General features: G+C 30.5%; 2 protein-coding genes across 8 annotated transcripts in view; one reads left to right on the top strand and one right to left on the bottom strand.

Annotated features, from left to right (window-relative positions):
* LOC130622086 (reticulophagy regulator 3-like) overlaps positions 1-9,389 on the bottom strand; it is a 29,209-nt gene extending 19,820 nt beyond the window's left edge. Inside the window, exon 1 of the mRNA XM_057437490.1 lies at positions 9,365-9,389. The gene's annotated coding sequence lies outside the window, so the exon portion shown is untranslated. The remainder of the gene's footprint in view (positions 1-9,364) is intronic.
* On the top strand, positions 303-21,733 carry LOC130622080 (sorting nexin-30-like). 7 transcript variants are annotated; one of them, XM_057437474.1, is made up of 24 exons: positions 303-441; positions 3,145-3,511; positions 12,504-12,598; positions 13,105-13,158; positions 13,283-13,355; positions 13,872-13,949; positions 14,292-14,339; positions 14,888-14,932; positions 15,078-15,139; positions 15,472-15,549; positions 15,774-15,876; positions 16,571-16,654; positions 16,939-16,993; positions 17,183-17,232; positions 17,523-17,573; positions 17,697-17,807; positions 18,241-18,316; positions 18,475-18,536; positions 18,662-18,715; positions 19,066-19,134; positions 19,695-19,775; positions 20,429-20,485; positions 20,563-20,715; positions 20,852-21,733. In XM_057437474.1, the coding sequence occupies exons 2-24, from the start codon at positions 3,155-3,157 to the stop codon at positions 20,933-20,935; spliced, it is 1,980 nt and encodes a 659-aa protein (XP_057293457.1). In that variant the 5' UTR covers positions 303-441; positions 3,145-3,154; the 3' UTR covers positions 20,936-21,733. The 7 variants fall into 7 exon arrangements, with proteins under 7 accessions (XP_057293457.1, XP_057293456.1, XP_057293459.1 ...); XM_057437473.1 differs by lacking the exon at positions 303-441 and having other exon boundaries at positions 2,978-3,511; XM_057437475.1 differs by lacking the exons at positions 303-441; positions 3,145-3,511 and adding an exon at positions 3,987-4,508.
* The last annotated feature ends 69 nt before the right edge of the window (positions 21,734-21,802 follow it).

Here is a 21,802-nt window from a genome sequence, read left to right as displayed (position 1 = left end):
GTGATTGCTGAGATATAAATAGATAACAAATTTCTATAAACATTAGAAAAAACGTTTCGTACATCGAAGTTACAGACAATCCGTGATAATTATTATGTTGTTTATTTTTATGCCAAAAAAACTTAAAAAAACAGAGATTTTACTTTAGATTTATAACCTGATAGCATTGGGTTTTTTTTACTTGCTTGTTTGTTTAATCACAGGAAGCAAGAGATACAATTGGCTGAAACTAATGTTTAGAAATAAAAGGAAAACAGCATTGTCAAATTAATTTTAATTCATTATTATTTCAGCAATCGGAGACAAGGAAGTCAAGACTGAGAGATTTGCTAGTTCAGACACTCGGTTCTCGTGTTTGGGGTTCACGAGTTTAAATGTCCCCCACTTGTCTCCATCATAAAAAAAAACAGAACACACACACATGTTTATAAAACCATTAGGGTAAGTAAAAATATGCTGAATTTTTTTCTTAACACGATGCAGGTTATGCAAAGGTGCGGGTAAGCAAAACACACCGATCAAAATTTTATGCGGGTTATACGAAGGTGCGGGCTATCTGATAGCATCTAGTTTATAACTCCCTAAAAAAGCTGAGCTGCTGGTTGCGGGTTATATACCGGAAAATACGGTATAAGATAATGAAGTTGGGATGATTTTCAAACATATTTACTTTTTAAATAACCTCGAATAGCAAGCAGACACATAAATATGAATAAAAAAAGATTTGCTTAAGTTAAGGATACTTGTGTTTAAACAAAAAATGTATTTCTATAAATAAAGTGTGTATTTCATTGTAAAGTTACGAAATTAAGCTCATACGAAGCTTTAAGGTTGTCATAATTCTGGCACAATGACGAACACAAGGCCATATAAAGCTAAAATAATTTGTTTTGAAATAAGGAAACACACATATAAATTTAATAATTGCCGTATTTGATTCTGAAATGAAGATAAAGCGTCAACTTTTCTTTCCAAATGACAAAAACGACCATGTAAAACTTACAAATGGCTATTTTGTTGCTAAAAAAGGTAAGAACAGCTCTGTGAAGCTTACAAAGTACTGTATTTTGTTGCTAAATTAGGTAGAAAAGTCATGTGAAACTAACCATTGCCGTATTTTGCTGATATACGGCTGTATAAAGGATAAAAGTTGTATTTTTCGTTATAAACTGATGATTAAACTATTAATTGATTCTTACCTTGATGAGGTAACTTGAAGGCTTCACCAGTCTCTAATACTATTGGTTACTGAAAGCAAACACCACAAGCTTACAAATTACTGTATTTTGTTGCTAAATTAGGTAGATAAGTTATGTGAAACTAACCATTTATTTTGTTTTTAAAATGGCCTTATAAGAGATAAAAGTTGTATTTTTTGTTATAAACTGATGATTAAACCGCCTTATGAAGCGTAGAAGTGTCTATATTCTCTTCTGAAAATAAGCGATGGTAAAGAAGCTTAGAAGTCATTGAATTTCGATTTTAAATGATAAAGCTTAAAATGGAATTTTTTTCTGAAATAGGAGGAATAAGAAGAAACTATTTTTTACTAACAAATTAAATGAATATAAATTCTTTTCCCTTCTTTTCACGTACATAGTTGCTATATGTATGTAATAAATATTTAAATACATAAGAAGAAGAACAAACAAACAAACAAACAATTTCTGTATTCACTGCTGTACAGGTATGTAGTTACCACTCAAATGGCTACAAGAACAACTAGGATACATGGACAAACAAGGGAAAAAAATTAAAAAAAACATTTAGGAACATATGACATTACTGAGTTTAGACATGCAAAATGCAATAGCCTGTAAGGAATTCCAGGTGCTAATTCAGTACCAAATTTGTGTGTGTAAATAACTTTAAACTCTTTAAGGAGCATGGGTGAGTGAAGCCAATAGCAAACATGGAACAAATTGGTGCAGAAAGAACTTTATGGAATAGCCTATAAAAAAAATACTAATTTGATCAATATCGGAGGAGATGCCAAGATTTGCGTATAATTGTTGCAGAGATGTATAGTTTGGCAGAGAGATTAGGCAAATGACACAGTTTTGGAGTGTATAAATCTTTTTAATAGAAGTACAAGGTTCAACCAAGTTTTGACAACAGTAAAGAAGATGGTAGTAAAATAGTCTCCATAGAAGACTAGAAATTACAGGTTACAAAGTGTCTATGTTTTGCTAGGGCTCTATTTGCATACAGTAATTTAATGGCAGTACCATTAATTTGAGATTTCCAGGTTAGATTTAAATCCAACATAAACTCAAAATGAAATATTTAAATTATCCTTCACATTCAGGGATTTGGGTGGCTGTAGCATTTTGGTGTTTTTGTGATGAGAAAATATTTTGTCCTTAAATTTAGGTCTTTTATGGAAATTTGTATGTTTAGGGATACAATTTAGTTTATATAAGTAGCAGCAAATGTGTTATTCCCTCTGGCATTTTCGATTCTGTTTTGAAAATTTAATGTAGTATCAGAAATTCTAGTGTAAAGTTTTTAGTTCTTTCTGCATTTTCAAGTGTTGAAAGGAAAGATTGTTGTGTTTGTTTTTGTTGAACATTTGACTTAGTTGTCAATCGTTTGGTTAATTTTATTTTTAAAGTCTGGTTTAGTTATAACTTTCTTTAGTTTAAAATATGTTTTAGTAAAATTGAGATTGTATATTAATAATACCGCCTAGGACAAGACTAAATGCTTAGAAAATAATCTAGCTACTGTATACAACTAGCAGTTGGAGTTTTTAGATAAAGCTGTTTACAACTTGCATTGCATCACTGCATTTAATTTATACATGCTTGTGTCCCAGTTTATCTCGTTTCTTGTTTGATCTTTTTATTTCATTGTTCCAGAATAGAATTTCAGTACATATATTTTTATTCTAAAACTTTTTTTCAAAACCATAATTTTTTTGATGGCATTTTTTAATTTTTACTCTCAAAAACAAACGATTTTCAAAACTAAAGTTTTACTATTCACCCTAAAACTTGTTTGATTCTTTACTATGCCAGCTTACTGAAAAGAAAAAAAAAAGAAAATCAGAAAAGATGTGTCAACTGAACTAAGATAGATCATGAAATAGTCATTTTAGTCCGTTGTAATGAACATGTCTCATTACTTATAATGGCTTTTTAGATGTTAAATAATGTCACTTTCATCAACTCCTGGTTCTGCAAAAAAGATGATATATTTGGAATCCAAAAAAGACTATGTTCCTCTTCAAGTTAGTGGTGATACTAAAACACATCCCAATACAAAAACACTACCCACTCTTGGAAAATTATTGACCGTCTGTAAAGGTGAAAGGTTTCTGCTACCAAACAACATTCTTGTCCAGTGGCTGCTCGTAGAACGAGATATCAAACATAATGACAACAAGAGTGAGGATGATGATGACATCATGGCGGTTCCATTGTGGGGATTTGTACCTGTCGAGTGCTTAACACCTGAAAGTAGAGCTTTTATTGGTGCCACCTGTTCAATGTGCAAGTTTAATAATCAGGTAAGGGATGAGATATCATATAATAGCTACGTTTTATGTGTCAAAATTTTTAAAGTTGCTCTATTACATATAAAAAGCAGGGTAATTGATTCTTGGAGGGGTCTATACATTAAAAATAATTTTTCAGTGGACAATGTACAAGTTCTCTCCATCAAAATGTTAAGGGGACGTGGCCATCCATCAATATTGTATGTCATTCCTTTTGATTTGGTCTTGGGTTATATTGATGAGTTTTATTTGAGTTTATTGAGTCATTTAATTAAAGAGGTGGAATAGTACTTTGTAGAATTTTACATACTTATTCTGGGAAGGATTTTGTCTCAAGGGTTTTAATTAATTGCCATGGAAATACTTTGTTTTTCTTGTTAACCTATTCATGCTATTATTATTAAATTATGAAAAATATGAAGAAGTAAAAATAAATAATTAATCAAAATTTTTAAACTAACCCATTAAAGATACTCAATATATTTTCTGATTCATATACCAGAGAAAGCAAGTTTTTTAGAAAGGGAAAAAAATATTGATAAGGAAATAAATTATTGGACAAAGAAAACCACATGTTTGGGAAATCTGTTCTTTTTGTCAACACTTAACCAGACTTTTATTTTATATAAATATATACCCAAGAAATTTCATTAAGAAATAACATTAAGGTAAAATGGATGATGAAAATTTGCAAGTGGCTGTGAAAAAGGTCAGCATTGCTAAAAAGATTCGCAAGGCTATCAGTTTTGAAAATGCAGAAGCTTTTTTTAAAATCCTTGAGGCAGAGAACGGTGTTATCAGGAGAACAATGTCCTGGATTAACCTAAGGAAAAAAACGTCAGGAAACTTAGATTCTGAACGCAAATGTCATTCCCATCGAGAGGGTATGCGGCGTAGAAGTGTATCAGTTACAGATTCAGAGTCAGATTTTCAATTTGAATTTTCTGGGTTAATGCCTGTTCCGTCATCGTGTCCCCAAACTCGTCGGTGCACATCCTTGCGTGAGCAGGTTAGTAATTTTGGTGTTTTAATACTTGGCATACACCATACTGCCATGGCTGATCTTTTTGCCTTTGTACTTACTGTACGTCAGCATTTACATTGGCAATTGCAGTGCGCCAATGTATTTGGTAATGATATACTCTTGTTGCTTTGTATGATCAGCCATGTCAGCTAGTGTCAGTAATTGGCAATGAAAATTTAAAGAAGGAAATCTTTGAGGAATTATTGCAGAGGCAAAAAAAATATTAAAAAAGCAGTATTTGTGACTATAAAAAGTTTATTCAGTATCCAGACAGATTTTTATTGCATTCTCCGATTCATCAATCATCAAAAATCAAAGATATGTTTAATCTCAAAAAGTTAAAACAGATAAAATAAATATAGTTTAAATGTCTGAACGTTTGATGGTGTTAATTATTAAGCCTTGTATGATTCTCTTCACACTTGCTTGAGATCTGTGTCAAGTCAACAAACGGGTAAACACTTTTTGTCAACTAAGTGCAAAAAATTGATAAACATTGCAGCTATAGATATAAACTCAGTGCCTTTAATGCTATGTAGCTTTCTTTTTTTATGGTCTTTATTATGATCCCATGGATCTTAATTACGACTGGATGTTATTAAGTTGATTAGATTTTTACAATGTTTAATACAATTTTTGATGATTGATAAACCAGAAAATGCAATCAAATCTGTGTATACTGGTAATTTTGGTGAGCCTATTTTTGTGAGCCTATTTTTGTGAGCCTATTTTTGTGAAGATGGTTCTTTTATTAGCATTGGTAATTTCTGAAAGTTTTGTATATCTTTAATTTTCGAAAAATTATTATTTTCTATCTACAGAGAGAGTTATTTTACACTCTGTCTATTTTTTTCCACTCTAAAAGCTGATAAATGCTGAACTTTTTCAAAATAATCTAAAGTATTGTGGCCATTAATCAGGAGCATGACAAAAGGGGGAAAAATGCAACAGCCAAACTTAGCTTAATAAAGTCAAGAAAAAACTGTAACTGCCTCCGAAGTTAAAGTAGATTTTATTTGCTCAAAAATGGATTGCCTATCCTCATGTATTGATAATCTTTGAGTGAATCCACTTTAAGCAATTTTGTGGTTGGGTTTCATAATAATATTTATTGAAATCGATACTTCTAATTACATGTAATTTAACACTTGGTGAAATATTTATATAACATAATTAATTTCCTGTATGGAAGTCATTGTGTGTATTGACAATTCTTGTTATAAAGCAAGTTTGCTTGTTTTATATTTTGACAAGAGAGTGAGAAGTTAAGCAAACAAAGTAAAATACAGAAATTTTACACAATAAGATATATTGTTGTTTGTTGATGTTCAGCATACATTGATAGTTTGTGTTCAGAAAAGATTTATTCACTGATTTTTTTAAGATGGTGAGTTTTATAATTTTTTATGTATAAATAACTTTTCTTTTGACTTTAAAACGTGAAAATGATGGCTAATGGGGTTGTAGCTGGCATTAAATCATTAAAACCGCCAATGATATTGATACCCCTTCTTTTTAAATTTTAAAAAACGCAGTAACATACCAGCATGTTCTGTTGTTGCTTTGATAGAGAAAAATTACTAGTGCTGATTATACAAGTTTATTTATACATTCTTTACATAAAGTTTCATTTCGGAACGAAAAGAGAATTTCGTTGTGGTCTCTTGTCTAGCCTTAATAAATGTTTACATTATTTTGACAAAAGAAAAGTCATGTTGATTTCATTTCAATCTCTAAAAGACTGAAATGAACTTTCATTTCGCCCTCAAAATATTCATGTAAACTTGATTTACCCAAAATGAAACTATTGCACATTTCTAAAAAGCGATATATGTTCAAAAATTTATGGAACAAGTGTGTAGTCCACACAACCCCGATATGTCCTCCCTAGTAGTGGTTTGAAATTTCATTTGGGTAAATCTCTTGCCAGGTTAATGTAAAGGTTAATTTAACTGCATGCTTAAGTAAAGTAGCAAAGTGTGAGATCACTAGAACATTTTTTTTAAGATACATATATGACCAAAATCTGAGCCAGCAGAATTATATGGACACTAAAAAAACACTTAAAACTTATAAGTTTCAAGCAGTAGAACTTTCTTGCTGTATTTAAATCTTAAACCAGATTCACCTTTATGTTTAACTAAGTACAGGTAGTGTATCTTTCTTAAGTTATTTTAACTATTATAAATAAAATTTTCCCATTTGCATAAATTTTTTTTAGCAATTTAATCTCTTTTTAATTATCATTATATAACACTGCAATTTTAATAAATATTTCTTCTATTTAAAACATTTGTGATTAAAGTAATTATATATGGTTATACAATAGTAGAGTTTTCAAGAGCTTTCTACTAGATAAGCTATTTTGTCAATAAAAATAACCAAATAATATATATGAAAGAATATTTATAATGGAAACAATAAGAGAAAAATACATTTTGCAAAACATAGCTTAGCAAGTTCTTCTTATTGTGTTGAAAGCGCATAGCTCTGTTGTTAGGGGCTCTTATATAAAGGAATGTTGACTTGGCTACCTGATCTCAGCAAAGCTGGCTCACTCACTAGGTTTAATAGGGTAGTTCTCTTACATAAACACTCTCTTACAGTGGGGGTTTCTTTTTCTTTCAAGTTGGCCACACCTACTGAATTCTGAATAACATAAAAAGAAAAGATGCATCTAAAACCTCCTAAAATAACCTAAAACAGTTTGACCACATTGATTTCTACTAAAATTGTGTATCCTGACATACATTATTTTTTTCTATCCATGTAGATATTTTTATTACTAGTTGATAAGGCCTGTTGAAAAATCCACTTAGGCAAAAGAACAATGGGGAAATAGGTTTTTTTGATTTTTTGCTGACGTCTGCAATACAGATACAAAAAAAAATTGGTAAAAATTAGTTAATTCGTTGCCTGTAATAAGTAGAGGCTGACCAAAGTAATGAATAGAATCGTGTGCTTTTGGTGAATGCCTAAGAAGATATATTGGTTTTAAAATGTTGCTGGCATCAGCAAAGACAAAAATTATTTTTTTACAAATTTGTATGCCCGTTGACGTCGTCAGCCTGTCCATTCCTAAACAAATTCGTGGACCCAGGTTTGGCAAACTTACAAAATGAAGTAATAGCTTCATTAATTTAATATAAGATATTGACGTAAAAGTACTGTTATTGATGTCGTGCCGTAATGTCAGAAAATTTAACATTTGAGACATGCATTTTTCGGCTACATCAAAGGAAAATGAACACATCCACTATGATCGTCACACACACTTCATATTATTATATAAGATTATGTTTTAAATCATGTTAAATACTTAAAGTGTATTTGTAAAATAAAGAACACAGCAATGTCTGAATTAAATTCCAATTGAAGAATCACTCTTTCATTAAAACCTTTATCAGTAAATACACGCTATTTTTAATTCTTGTCACCTGTGCATTTGTTGTGCACATGCAAGATTTTGGCAGGGCTAGCAAAAACAGCAAGATGCCAGGGGAGAGTGCAATATAAAAAAAACAGCAAAATTGACTGCTGATCTAAGACTGTTTCGCAATTGAAGAAATAAAAAGTGACAGCATATGAAGCATAATATGGAAGGAACCACACTATTGTGACTACATAAAAAACATGTTGTAAAAGTCTGACGCCTGAGCCTTGTCTCATTGCTAAAACATGATTAAGAAATGTTGTTGTTTACAGTCCCTTTAGAAAATGATAAATAGATACATTTCGATGAGAGTTTATATTTAATATATAAAAAATGGGAAGACAGGCAAAGGTATAAAATTGTGAATAAATAGAAATCTAATTCAACAATTGAACCTCGTAAGATTCAGTGGCACGACAGGGGCTAATATAGGTCAATTTAGACATCATTATACCGATTTTGGGAGCATCCAATTTGAGCGCCCAAAATAGAGAGATGAAAACTGCCTTACTTCTTTTAATGATGGATAGGGAAAAAATGTGGTGGTAACGGTTGTAGAACTTGTAGGTTCACTTTAAAATATTAACTGTTTGATACTAACAAATTCAGTTTCTCGTTTTCTGAAAAGGTTGACAGACAATTTAGGGGATTATCAACGCCCAAAGTAATTTCCTGGATTAATCGCTGCACAAGATTGTTGATTTTTTATGTGCATGGTTATCATGCACATTGAACAAAGTTTTAGTGCATAATGGGAGCACATTTCTAAGTGTGTACTTAATTTTTCGAAGCTCTGAATAGCTTGTGTATGATTTTGAATTTTTGAATTTTTGAAAATTTTGACCTCCAAATTTTTAAGCTTTAGCAAAAAGATAGTACATGCAAAATCTAGAACTAAAAATAAAACATGCATGATTTTTTTGGACATTAAAGCAGTTACTTGCTTAACAGTGGTACACATCAAAGTGTTGACAAAGGTTATTATTAGGAACTACTTTTGATTCCAATACTCTCTATTATACTAAATTTACATTTCTTAGTTCTCAAAATTTGCTGTATAGTAAGATACTCTTAATGTGTGGACGACACGCAGTAAGAGATGGTTATTTAAGTTGAACACATATTTTTTTTTGTCCTTTAGTTGTATACATAATATACAAAAATTATGATGTTCATGGCAGCCAAATCTGCCATTACCAGTAGATAATTTGGATTAATTTTTAATTCGCTTCACTTAATGAAATGAACCTTATTTATTTGCCCGTACACAGACTTGAAAGAATAAAAACAAGTTGTTTTGAGAAAAAGAAGAGTCTTAGCTTGCTTGTCTACAGACTTGTGTCAAATGCATAAAAGTATTAGACTATAATTCACTAGCTACAAGGATAATTTATAATTTATTTTCTACCTCTTGACTCATAAGCTCCACCTTTTGTTGCCATGTCTTCAGTTTGGTCTTCCCATGGTTTTCACTTGCTTAATGTGTGAAAATCAATGCCTGGCTTACTTAAACTCAGTGTAATCTAACTTCATTTTAATGTTAATATATTTGCTTCTGTTTTGTGTGATTTTATAAACCAAGGTCCCATTAGATGTATTGAACATATAATTACCTTTTTTTCTTCTCTCTGATTGCTTAATGGTTATTATAAATGAGTTAATTTTTCTTATCAGTTATCTATTTTATTTTTTTCAAAGACAAGAATGTGTTTTAAGATCTAATTTTAATTTATGTTTTAAAAATATATATATAACCTCTTTTATTATATCAAGGTGAATATAAGGTTTTTTTATGCTTCAATTTTAACCTTTTTGTTAAAGAAAAGGGTTATATATAGTTTATAGTTTTTTGTGCTTCCACAATGTTTTAACCACCACAAACTTTATGACATTCTTAGTTGTAGTAAAGTGCTTTTTTTTTATTTAAAGTTATTTACTTCACCAAACCGGGGAACAAGTAAAGAAATTTTGTCTAATAGAGACAAATTAATGCAGGCAAACTTGTCTTTATGGAAAGCCTTGGTTACGTTATTTTAACTTCCTATAAAATAGAGGATCATTTATTCTTTAATTAGCTTATCCTTTTATGCAATATAAATGGATTGTGATTAAAAACTTGAATAGTTGTCATCTAGTTTCATAATAAATTAAAGACTTCATAAAAACGTGTTTTTTTTGTTTTTTTTTATTTTCAGGATACATTCGTAGGACTTGTGGTTTTGTTTGAAAATCAGTTTGTGGTTATGTTTGTAAAACACTTTTAATTCGCACAACCAGCATGATCAATATATTATATATATTCACCTTGACTTTATGTTCACTTAGATATTAATGGAATGTGTTTTTTATTATTTATGTTTCCATGTGTCTTTCATAGAGGTTAATGTTATGTTTTTCACGGTTCGAAAAAATAGCTAGATCATGATTCTTTATAATATTTTAAGGTCATTACATTAAAAAAAATCAGTATTTGACTAGATTTTCTTCTTTTTATTTTATTTTATTTCTTTTTATTTTCCCTTGATATGTGATTTTCTTCGACTTTGGTGTAGACAAGTAAATAAAGTATCTGCTTACTCTGCAAACAAGCATGTGGCCCTTTAATGGTGCACGCAGGGTGTTATCCCGCTCACGTTCAGAAATGCATATTAGTATGATTGATCCATCAACTCACAAACTTAATTCCAATAATGCAGGAAGCCAAATGTCTTTATTTAAACAGAGTCAAACTTTGAATTGCAAATCCCAACATTCTCTAGTTACGCAGGAGGAGGGGCAACCGGTAAGTTTTTTAGTGTTTTTTTAGTGAAGTAAAATGTTAGTCAATTAGGTTCTCTTTTATGAGGTTATCAAGGGTTTCTAAACTGAAAAAATTGATATAAATGGTTTGTAAAACACACTTCACATTGACAAAATATTACTGAAAATAAATGCTGACAATAGTCATAATTTTTTAAGTACAATTTGTAAAACTGTGTCAAGTTTAAAGTACTTTTCCAATAACAGAAGTGTTGTAAATAGGATATCCTTCCTTAATTTAATATTCAAAATTGTATCCTGCTTATTTATATTATCCATATTATAACTTCCTAAAAAAAGAAAAGCTTTAGGAACTGTTGCGATAGTTAGTGTTCTGTTTATTCTATTATCTTTAAGTGTTTTATTTAAGTATACACGTTTTTAGCCTGTGAAATTTCCATAGGTGGGTGCAGGAGAAGGGACCTAATCCAGCAACTTGTACATTTTTGTTCGCTTGCTGCCATAAATGAATGATTATAGGTTCTTTTGTTATTGTGACGTTTTCAATTAAGCCCCTGTTTTGTCAAGTAATGCATTTTTTTCTAGAAACTTGTTTTCTGTGCAGCCTTTGGTTCATTTCTACATGTATCCTGATTGTTTTTAAGGATTTTTTCTTGTGTTTGGGTGTTTAAAAGGCTTGCGATGCTGCAAAAATTATAGCGAAGTCATCATGTTTAAGGTTTAATGTGTGCGCAGTTTGTCTTTGAATCTTTTTTGTGAAGCATAATTTTAACTAATTGACTAAGTTTGTGATATGATTTTAGAAAGATCTATATTATAATGCCCATATACATCTGTCTGTCTGTCACGCAAAATGGTAGCTTAGCTGCGCAAGTAGCGAGACGCACGTGATGCGGTATAAAAAAGACGGGCGAACCCGTGGATTTTCCACGGGCTAACGACTAGTATCTATTAATTACAAAAATGTTGGAATGTTTATAGTTAAATGTTTGGAAAAGTATTAAAGAAATTTCTTACAAAGACAGCAGACATGTTGAGTTCTTCAAAGCTTTTTAAACAGCATTAATCTAGTCTCTTGAACATAATATCAGACATGGAAGGAGCTCAGTGGCATTTTTGTCTTTATGGAGACTTTATATTCGAAAACATCCAGAATTTATTTGTCTTAAATTTTTGTTTAAGCCAATCTTGTATTAAATTTTAATATGTAATGTTTAATATTAATTGAAATTTTACCAAAGCAGTTTTCTACATATTAACTTGCAGAAATGCCATCATCAGCTCCTATGATTTTTTATAGATATTTAGGCTGTGTAATTTTCATAGGTCTGTCGCAGATTATTTTGCTAGAAATAGGGTTTTCATAGGATGGTTAATCTGAAATTAGGGAAATTAGGTGTTTCATATTTTCTATTTCCTAATTTGGACTAAACAACAAGGGGTTAAAAAATTTTTAAGATATAATTAGACAATGATTACGGATTAAGGAGGGGGTCGCTCGGAAATACTGAGGATTTGTACCCCTGGCACAATCTTTATGCCTTGTTCTAGAATAGAACTAGGTCTTTACAACAAGAAGATGTTAATTTTGAACACGCACTTAAACAACCCTAAATAAAATAAACCTATGCATTTATCTGTTGCAATGCTCTCAACTGTTTAAGAAAACCTTGTGTATCTATATAAATGCAAATACTTCTGAGAGTTGAGTTCACTTTTGTTTTCTATGCTTGCCAATAAAGTTTATTTACCTAGTGATTAATAAGTATTACTGTTTTTCTTTTTAGGCCAAGCAGGAAAACAGTCTGATGGTACTGAAACTTGCACGTACAGAACAACAACTTCATGAAGCATTAGAGAAGAATAAATTACTAAATCAAAGGTTAGTTCATTAAAATTACTTAAGATATTTATTATATTGCACTCAATTCCATGCGATACCTGGAGCTAGCGATTAAATTCTAACATTTTATTCAAGTCTGGAAATTAGGAAACATAGGCTTAAACATGCATAATGCAATGAGCCAACTAGAGAACAGTTACTCTATAACAAAAGTTTTTTGTTGATTAAATAATAACAATTAATTATGAAAATATTAATGTTAAACATGGTTACTAGTTATATCACCATTTTTTTACACTTACCAAAATCTTAGCTATTCACGTAGAAATCAAAATTTTGCCTGCGCCTGAGGCAAAAATAAAAAAAAAGAATGCTTTTAAGAAAGTTTACATTTGCTTACTGCTAAAGGCAGGCTACGTGTAAACATTTTACTTTTAGAACAAACCTATCTAGTCTGCAGTGATCTTGTATGTTGTTTGTAAAATGTTTTCGTATTTTGTTGGGATGTGACTATATATCTGTGCTGTGTTGTTTGTGTACAATAGATCAAAAGATGAACACAGTCGCATTACTTTATCAATGCACCAGTTACTTGAACAGTATGTTTCTAAAAATGTTGCACTTTGTTTACTTGTGTTGTGTTTCAGTATAGTATCATGAATTTTGTCGTCGTTGTGGGCAATGTTTGTTTTTTTCTTTTGTTTTTTGACTGCTTCTATTTAGACTGGTCGAAAAGGGAGAACATCTTGAAGATGCTAAAAGGCAAATAGATGTTTTAAATGCAAAACTAGACAGGGTGGGTGAGAATTCAATTGGAGATTTGATTTATGATTACATTATTTGATGTAAGAATTGAATTGATACTTAAAAAAATGGTTGTTAAGTTGAGTAGCTGCGCTGATTGCCCAACATATGGAAGCAATAAAATTTTCCATACCTATATAAATACATTATTTGATATTTCTAACATAAAACGAATCTGCTACTGTTAGCGACGAGATAGTATTTTTATTACCATGTGACATGAATTAACAAATAAACAATACATTGTATAAAATGTAATAAAATATAATAAAACATAATAAAATATAATATAATAAAATATAGTATTATTTGTTGCTGTGCTGATTTTTTCTATCTGTTGAGACTAGGTCATGCACAAAATCAATAACAAATAACAAATGAGATATATTCTATCAACTTTGCTGCGATGAGTGAATTAAATATTGCTTCAAATTTCATCTGATATAGGTCCATGCACTTTCCACTGGATATCTTTTCTTTTGTAAACGATTTTATCTTTGCTTTTCAGGAAATGCAATGCTCTTCAGAATTATATCACAAAGTCAAAGATTTAGAGTTACTGTTGGAAAATTTTAAAACTGGTGCTGTAAGTTATTTCATAGCGGCTAAATTTCTGAGAACAGCGATGAGAATAACTAGTTAGTCAATCATGTGTCTTTCGACAAGAAAATGTTTAAATAAATACTACAACATTAATTTAAAATCCATTGAAAACACTGATGTGTTTTTTCTCGGTGTTTTGATGTTGTTTTTGGTTTTGGAACCAATTATGTGTTTATAGTAATGTGTCACATTTTTGGAAAGGTGCTATTTTTGACTAGCACTTTTAACCAATTGTGCAAAAAATTTTTGAATTTAGAATTTCAACATACAGTCAGTGTCAAAATCACACGTGTCATTTTTATTATTGATTACGCTTTTTTTTCAGCCACCTGTTGTCACTGATGATAATGATAATGAGCTTTTATTTAATTCGGTATGTTACATATTATGGACTTCTTGTTATCTCTACACCTAGAGATTTTATTTTTCTAATTTTGTAATTCAAAATGCATCTTCATACATTTCCATAACAAATCAATTTATTCTAAATGCAAATATGGTTTAGTTCATATAAAGGTACTTGATAAAAATGTAAATATAGAGAAGGTGTTCTTCTAGCAATATTTCAATAAACTTGCAAAAGTCTAGAAACTTAAAATGAAAATAAATTAATGTTTTTACTTTTTTATAATCGAGTTTTCTTTGTCAAAATGAAAGTAATGAAAGCTACCTGCGAAGTAAAAACCAGGGAGAAAATCATCGAATCGTGAATTTACAAAAGTTAATTTGCCTTAAAAACAAAAAAGTTTATTTTAAAAGTTTGATAAATGGCTCTTCTTCTGTGGTACACAAGTTATATAAATGTATACCTTTCAAGGAACTGTTGTTGGAGAACCCTGTTATCGAAAACGGTGGAGTGTAGCAAACATTGCTGAAAGTGGATAGATTTATTTATATTTATTTTCCTTTGTTTACTTGTAGTCGACATTTGATGAAAGTTTAGAGCAGCTAGAGGAACATCTCAAGGTAATATTTTAACAACCTTTTTATTAGTACACAAACCTTGTTAATTTGATGAAGATAAAGAAAACAGAGACTATAATTATATAAAATAAACACTGTCCTGTAACTGTAATGTATATTTTTATATTTTCATGACTTATTTTTTTAGCGATCAAGTACACCAATTGGTGACTTAATGTTGTCATGTACGTTATGCAATGAACGGATAAGGTAAGATAGAATGTTTATTGTGAAGTTAATAGCTTTAATTCTGCTAGGATAACTTTGTGCAGATCCTTGGTGATTGCAATATATAGCAACAGGAACTGTAGACCATACCTTGGTTAAAAATAACTTGAACTTATTATTAAAAAAAAATTATATTATTGCTAAAAACTGTTTCCAGTCTTTTCCAACTAAAGTTCTCTTCTATTTTTCTGGCTGTGTTCCTGTTCTGTAATATACTCATAAATATACTTTTCACAAATAAGCAATAACTTTTGTTCTGTAAATTATATCAACTTAGTGGTTCTTGATAAAGAATAACAATTTTTTTTCATTAGAATTGAAGAATTGGAATCTCACTCTAGCAAATGTTCTGCTGACTCAGCAAGAAAGGTTAAAAATGGAAAAGAAATCAAGTAGGTTTATTTTTCGAACACGACATCAATGTTCCTTCGTTTTAAAAAAATTGTTTTGAATGTCATTTTAAATATTTTTAAAAAGGAAGCAGAGTATGATCTATTATGATCGTCATAACTTCTTTTTTTACCAAATTTCGTTATAAACGTTGTTTTATCAGCAGGAATAACCGAGACTTTCTCCACTGAACTTTTATAAAAGAGTTGGAAACTTTTATTTATAGGCCTTCACCTCAGCCGATGTTGGTTGCCACAGTGACGTGTGCAAGACGAGAATCAATGCAAGCGAACATAGATACTGACTGTCCATTTAAAGTTATATGTAAAGTAAGGTTTAAAGGACTGTAGTGTTTGGTCTAGAGACTTTCAAATTTTTGAAGAATTTGAATTAGTTTATCAGTTTTTACACACCCCATTTAATAACACTGGAATAAAATTAAAACATAAATCCACATGAGATTTAACAAAACGAATTTACCCTTAAACGATGGAACCTACTTGTCCACATGTTACAGCCTATCCCAACCATCCCAACAGGAACGTAGTTCTTGTCATTTAACAGTTACCAAACGCAAATTTTTTTAGCGACACAAATTAAGTTGTCCATATCTTGTATGAAATCCTGTAAATTCTTTTTTTTCTAAATTGCCTCTTAAATTGATAGAAGTCAAAATTAGGGAGCGTGTTTTAAAAAAATCCGCTGTTTTTACTTCAAACTTTTTAAAGAAATTGTCTGAAAATTTTTGATCCCTTTCTTTTACATTGAACGGGATTACTGCTGTTTCGAATTATTATAATTTTGGGAACTCTATCCTCAATTTTTTTGGAATTATTGAACACAAGTCTTCCAAAATAATAGGAAAAAGTGCTGAATATTCTCACAGATCCTTTAATTCGAAGGAGAAAATTGTGTGACCATCCTGACTGCTGCTCTCTACTTAAACCATAGTGTATTCTTTTTCTTATATTGTTTGTTTTTTTAGTTTATTTATTTGTCTCATTCTTCAATTTTTTGTTCTAGACAACTATACCTGAATTTAAAAAAACACTTTTAACCTGTGAACGGACCAAAGAAGATTTTGAATGGTTTAGAAAAGCACTTGAAGTAAAGAAAACACATTTGTATTTGTGTTGTTTATGTTTTGTTGTTATTTTTATAGTTGTTGTTGTTGTTGGTTTCTTTGTTGTGTTTGTTGTTGTTTTTTGTTTGTTGTTGTTTTTGTTTGTTGTTGTTGTTGTCGTCGTCGTTGTCGTTGTCGTTGTCTAGTTTTTGTTGTCGTTGTCTGGTTTTCGTTGTCGTTGTCTGGTTTTCGTTGTCATTGTCTGGTTTTCGTTGTCGTTGTCTGGTTTTCGTTGTCGTTGCTGTTACTGATTAAATCTTCGTTATAGGAATTTCATCCTGAACGAGTTATACCACCATTAACGTTTCATTGTGATTTAACAGGTATGTATATAGTGGATTTCCAGTGCATCAGGTGTTTTGCTTTTAGCTTGTGCTGTTACATTTATTTTACTTTTTAAAAACATTATAGAACAGATCTTGAGGCAAAATAATACTGCAAACAAATCTCTCTTCCATTCCGATGTTTAGTACTCCTGATAGATATTACTTGAGTTTATGCTTTTCTTCTAGTTAACCTGCGCGAAATACAACGTTTCCTCAGCAGGATATGTTCACATAAAGTAAGTAACTGTTGGCTATACCTTGAAATATCTTTTTGTTATTATTAAATTTTTCAGCATTCTTATATGCACCTAGAGTGGCTAATACGTGGAGATTTAATTAGTAGTGCTTTTTGCGGGTGTTCAACTGGTTTGTGTTCAACTAACTTTTTGCCGCCATTTTGGAGGAACACTGGATCACAACAAGTTTATTTGACAGGTTGAAGTCATGTTAATGCAATAATGTGATAATAGTTTATTTTCTTGAGGTCGTTTGTTTTTGTTTACTGTGAACTGCTTTTTGTTTTCAGATGTTAAAAGGTGACCCGTTGGTGAGGAAATTTTTCACAGCAACACACAAAGTATGTCGTCAACAAAATTTTTTTCTCTTTATTTTGTCTTTTAAAACAAATTAGTTTGTAATTAAAGAAGTAGAAAATCGCAGTAAATAGTTAACTATTTTTTTTTATTTACTTTTTTTCTAGGAATTGGAAAAATTTAAAAAATCATTTCACAAGAAAATTCCAAAATATTTGAAACATCAAAAACCAGCGATAGAAGTTGTTGATAAAGATGGTATTTTATTTAAAACACAGGTTTAACATTAGATCTCTATTTACAATATTGGATCTCTATTTACATTTTTGGCTTGTGTCTAGAGATAGTTTAGACGCAATTGTGATAATGCAAGTGGACGTGCCTACCTTCTAAGTTAGACAGCATGTCAACTACGTTTTTTGTGAATTATTGGAACCACTGATATGTTATTTTTGAAATGTGAATTATTCTTCAATATTAAAAGAATAACCAACAGTTGACAATTGTTGAAGAATACTTATACTTCTCATTCAACGAATAAAGTCATACCAAGAAACAAAAAGCACTTTGATTTAACTGTCAATCAATGACGGATGTTTTCAACGCAACTAAATAACGCTTTGTGTATCTGGATTTGTAAAGAATTGGTTCCTGGGTTGTTGAATATATTTCTTAGTGTGTGAAATCAACGTACCTTTTTCTTTTCTTTAGATATACATAGCACAGCTGATTGAAAATCTGCTCTCTTTGACAGAATTCTTCAAGACAAACAACGACAAAACCATAGGTATAATACACACTCTTGCATTGACTATTTGATTGATTGATATATTCATTCATTCATTTGTTTGTTCATTCATGCATTTATTCATTCGTTCATTATTCATTTATTTATTGATTTGTTTATCATTCATTCATTCATTTATTAATTCATTTTTTTTTTAGATAGCCTTAGTAAATGTTTTTTACAGCTTAGTGCTGGCGAGACTAACGAAACATATTTAATGGTGAGATTTTTTATTTAGAACTTCATCTTCGTTGTTATTGTGGTCCATGTTTTTTAAGCCTCATTTGTGCACACTATCCTGCTTTCCTTGTGATTTAATGTGTTTTTCTTATCTTCTCGTTATAGACAGTTGCAAATGGACTTAGTGGAATAATCGCTGAACTTGAAAATAAAAAGAATGTAAGAGGCGGTTTTTTTTGAACAAGTTTTCACCTATACAAATCTTTTAATACCTTTTTATGCTTTCAAAAGTCAAATGTTTTCCTCCTAGTGATATGGTGAGGATTAGATTTTGGTGCGTGTGTTTTTAAGGTTGCGTTTCTCAAATATTGAGTAATTCTAAGTAGTTTAAAATTTCTGTTCAAAACAGTTTAATTAGATGTAGATTTTCATCTATCAACTTAACATAAGAATTTCTACCTATTTGTTTCATTGGAGAAACATTTTCCTAATTATCTCCTAATTTTTGTTCACCATACCACAATGGTGAAAGGTTGCGATTCTTAATTTTATTTGTTTATTTATTTCAGGTTATATATGACGAAAGTGTACTCGCTGAAGATTTAGAAAGCATTTTAGAATTCGTAAAGTCAGCCGATGTATGTTTTTTCTTTGTTTGCTTACTATTTTGAACTTTGTCAGATGCATTACAGAAGCGATGTAGTTATCGTTTTCTCCAACTTACTCGAAAAAGGGTACTGCCTGATCTTAAAAAACATTTGGGTTTTCTTTTATTTAATGACGGAAAAAAATTCAACAACTTGAGGAAGGAATACACGCTTTTTTATCAGAAATAAAATTAAAACTTTCAACCAGACTGGTCATTATTTTTATTTCTCTATTGTTCTAAACAATAAACCTATTGTTTTAACCTAAAATCGCAGCCTGATATTTTTATAAAGCATATTTTTATTTTAAAAATCTTTTATATGGAACTTGATTTGAACTATTAGCCCTATGGTTGTTGGTCACGGAAATCAAAGAAAATAGGCTGTCAACCGACAAGAAAAAATATCGGAAAAATTATTGAATTTGACAAAGTTCTTTGCCTTAGCTATTTATTGGAATATAAACTGAAAAACAGAGGTGTAAATTTAGGGGGGGAAATTTAGTTCATCTTTCTGCGGTATCCGTTTATTTTGTTTTTATTCTGTTTTAGGAGCTGTTATATCGTGTTGAATGCTCAGTGAATACGTTCTTATATTGGGAAGAAGAAATTCGTGTCTTTGAAGAGATGAAGGTAAACACCATCGGCATATTTTTTTATTTCACCATCGTTCTACCATTTTTTTATTTCACCATTGTTCTACCATTTTTTATCATTCATTCGTTCTACCATCATTCTTTGGAATGATATTTTTTTCGTAAACTCTCCAGAAAAATTTCAGATAATTCGCAAACATTTGTTGGTTTGGTGGGACAGAAATTTTGGAATTTAAAAAATCTGAAATTTTAGAGTTTAAATGTGGGAACTGGGCGCAGTTGACCGTAGCCTTCAATACACTCTCATATTGACTTTTTTAATTGGCTAAACATGCTACATAATTGACACTAGTGGAGGCTAGCTTGACCACCATTATTAAAAATGTTGACTATGCAGTTTTTGAAAACGTCATGTGATACCGCTTTGTCGAAAATTGCATGATTATCAATAATAATAATAATAATAGAAACATGGATTGTAAATTAGCATGTGAAAATAACTGTAGTTAAAGCTGATATTGCGACTTTACTAAGTTTTTTTAACAAAATAAACTTTTAACAAAGTTCTAACAAAAATTTAGATTTAAACATTGGTGATTGCAATTCCGATTGTGTCTAATCAGCACAGGAGATGTTTCATATAACAAACAAGAAATTTGTTTATTAAAAGTTTATATTTTTTTGTATTAGTCTGAAGGTTTAGTCACCTCGACCAATGGAAAGGACATTACACAACTATGGGCTGAGGTAAGTTTATTTTGCTCACAAACATTTGATTGGTGTGAGAATGGAGACAATCACATGCTGTTTTCTTTATTCTACAGGCGTCATCAAATTGTCGTACGGCAAAAGATGAGCTCGAGTACATGTGCCGGCAATTGTCGGAAGAGTTATCGGAATTTGATATTCGAAAGGAACAAGAACTGAAGCAGATATTTATCGAATATGCGGAGTCACGTTGTGATGTGTTTGAAAAAGTATATATTTTGATTTTTTTACGTCATTTCCACGTCTCTGTGAGGCACAGTCTAAGATAATAACAATGCTATATCAGGTTGTTGTAAATATATACTGAAAATATGTGAGTGTTACCGCAACTTTGGGTTTTTTTAGATGCAGAGTAAATGGTTCGGAGTAAAATTGATGTTAAACACTGACATTGTACCTGGCATGCGCGCAGTGGATTTCAAGAAATAACGAATCATTTTGTTTGTTTGTTTGTTTGTTTGTACCTTGTTTGTTTATTTTTTTGTTTATTTGTTTGTTTGTTTTTTTTGTTTGTTTGTCCGTTTCTTTGTTTGTTTGTTCCTTGTTTGTTGTTGTCTCGTACATTATTTTTTACTTCAATGCAATGTTTTTAAACAGTCAACGCTTTTCCAGTAGACATTTTGTAAATGAAATAATTTATATATAAATTGTTTTTGCTAATTTATACTATACGCGAGTGTTGAACTCGTAAAATACTTTTTTATATTAGTGTTCATAAGAAATTCTCTTCTCAGCCATACGAAAATATGTTAACCTTTAAAAATTTCCAATTTCTACCTGTAAAGGTGGTACTTTTCAAAACGCGAGAAATGTTAGCTCGTTCGTTATCACTTGCTTTTTTAAGTTGCGAAGCTACATATGCATCTACTGAACTAAAATTTTGCAGCGATTTGATAGGTTAAGACAGAGAAACAAAGGAAGATATGTGTTTTGTCAAGAACATCAAATACGACAAAATAACCTGCGAGGTGATGGCTTCTTTTACCATGCTGAAATAAAATTGTTTTTATAATGTCTGACTAGCTGCGTGTGACCATTCATTAAATTAAAGTGTTTTGCTAGATGCTATTCGGTCAGTCTTAATCGATTAGGATTTATCGTTAGTTTTTTTGTTATTAGTGTTCATATAGTTTTACAATTTGACAATGTTGCATATGCGTTTTAAATTAATATTTGTAGCTGACATTAAATTATGATATATATCTAACGAAAAAAATGACGCAATAATGTTTGTCGTTTTTTTTAATTTAATCAAGGCTCCTTGACTCAATATCTACAAAAAATATAAATTTTATA

The sequence above is a fragment of the Hydractinia symbiolongicarpus genome, chromosome 12 (assembly GCF_029227915.1).
Source record: "Hydractinia symbiolongicarpus strain clone_291-10 chromosome 12, HSymV2.1, whole genome shotgun sequence".
NCBI classification, from domain to species: Eukaryota; Metazoa; Cnidaria; class Hydrozoa; order Anthoathecata; family Hydractiniidae; genus Hydractinia; species Hydractinia symbiolongicarpus.
The sequence above is the reverse complement of the archived record's forward strand: the minus strand, read 5'-3'. Positions and strand labels throughout refer to the sequence as shown.

Coding starts and splice junctions, on each gene's coding strand:
- LOC130622080 (XM_057437474.1), top strand. CDS start 3,155: ATGTCACTTTCATCAACTCCTGGTTCTGCAAAAAAGATGATATATTTG. Junction 14,340..14,887: donor ATGAGCTTTTATTTAATTCG/GTATGTTACATA, acceptor GTTTACTTGTAG/TCGACATTTGATGAAAGTTT. Junction 20,486..20,562: donor TTACACAACTATGGGCTGAG/GTAAGTTTATTT, acceptor TTTATTCTACAG/GCGTCATCAAATTGTCGTAC.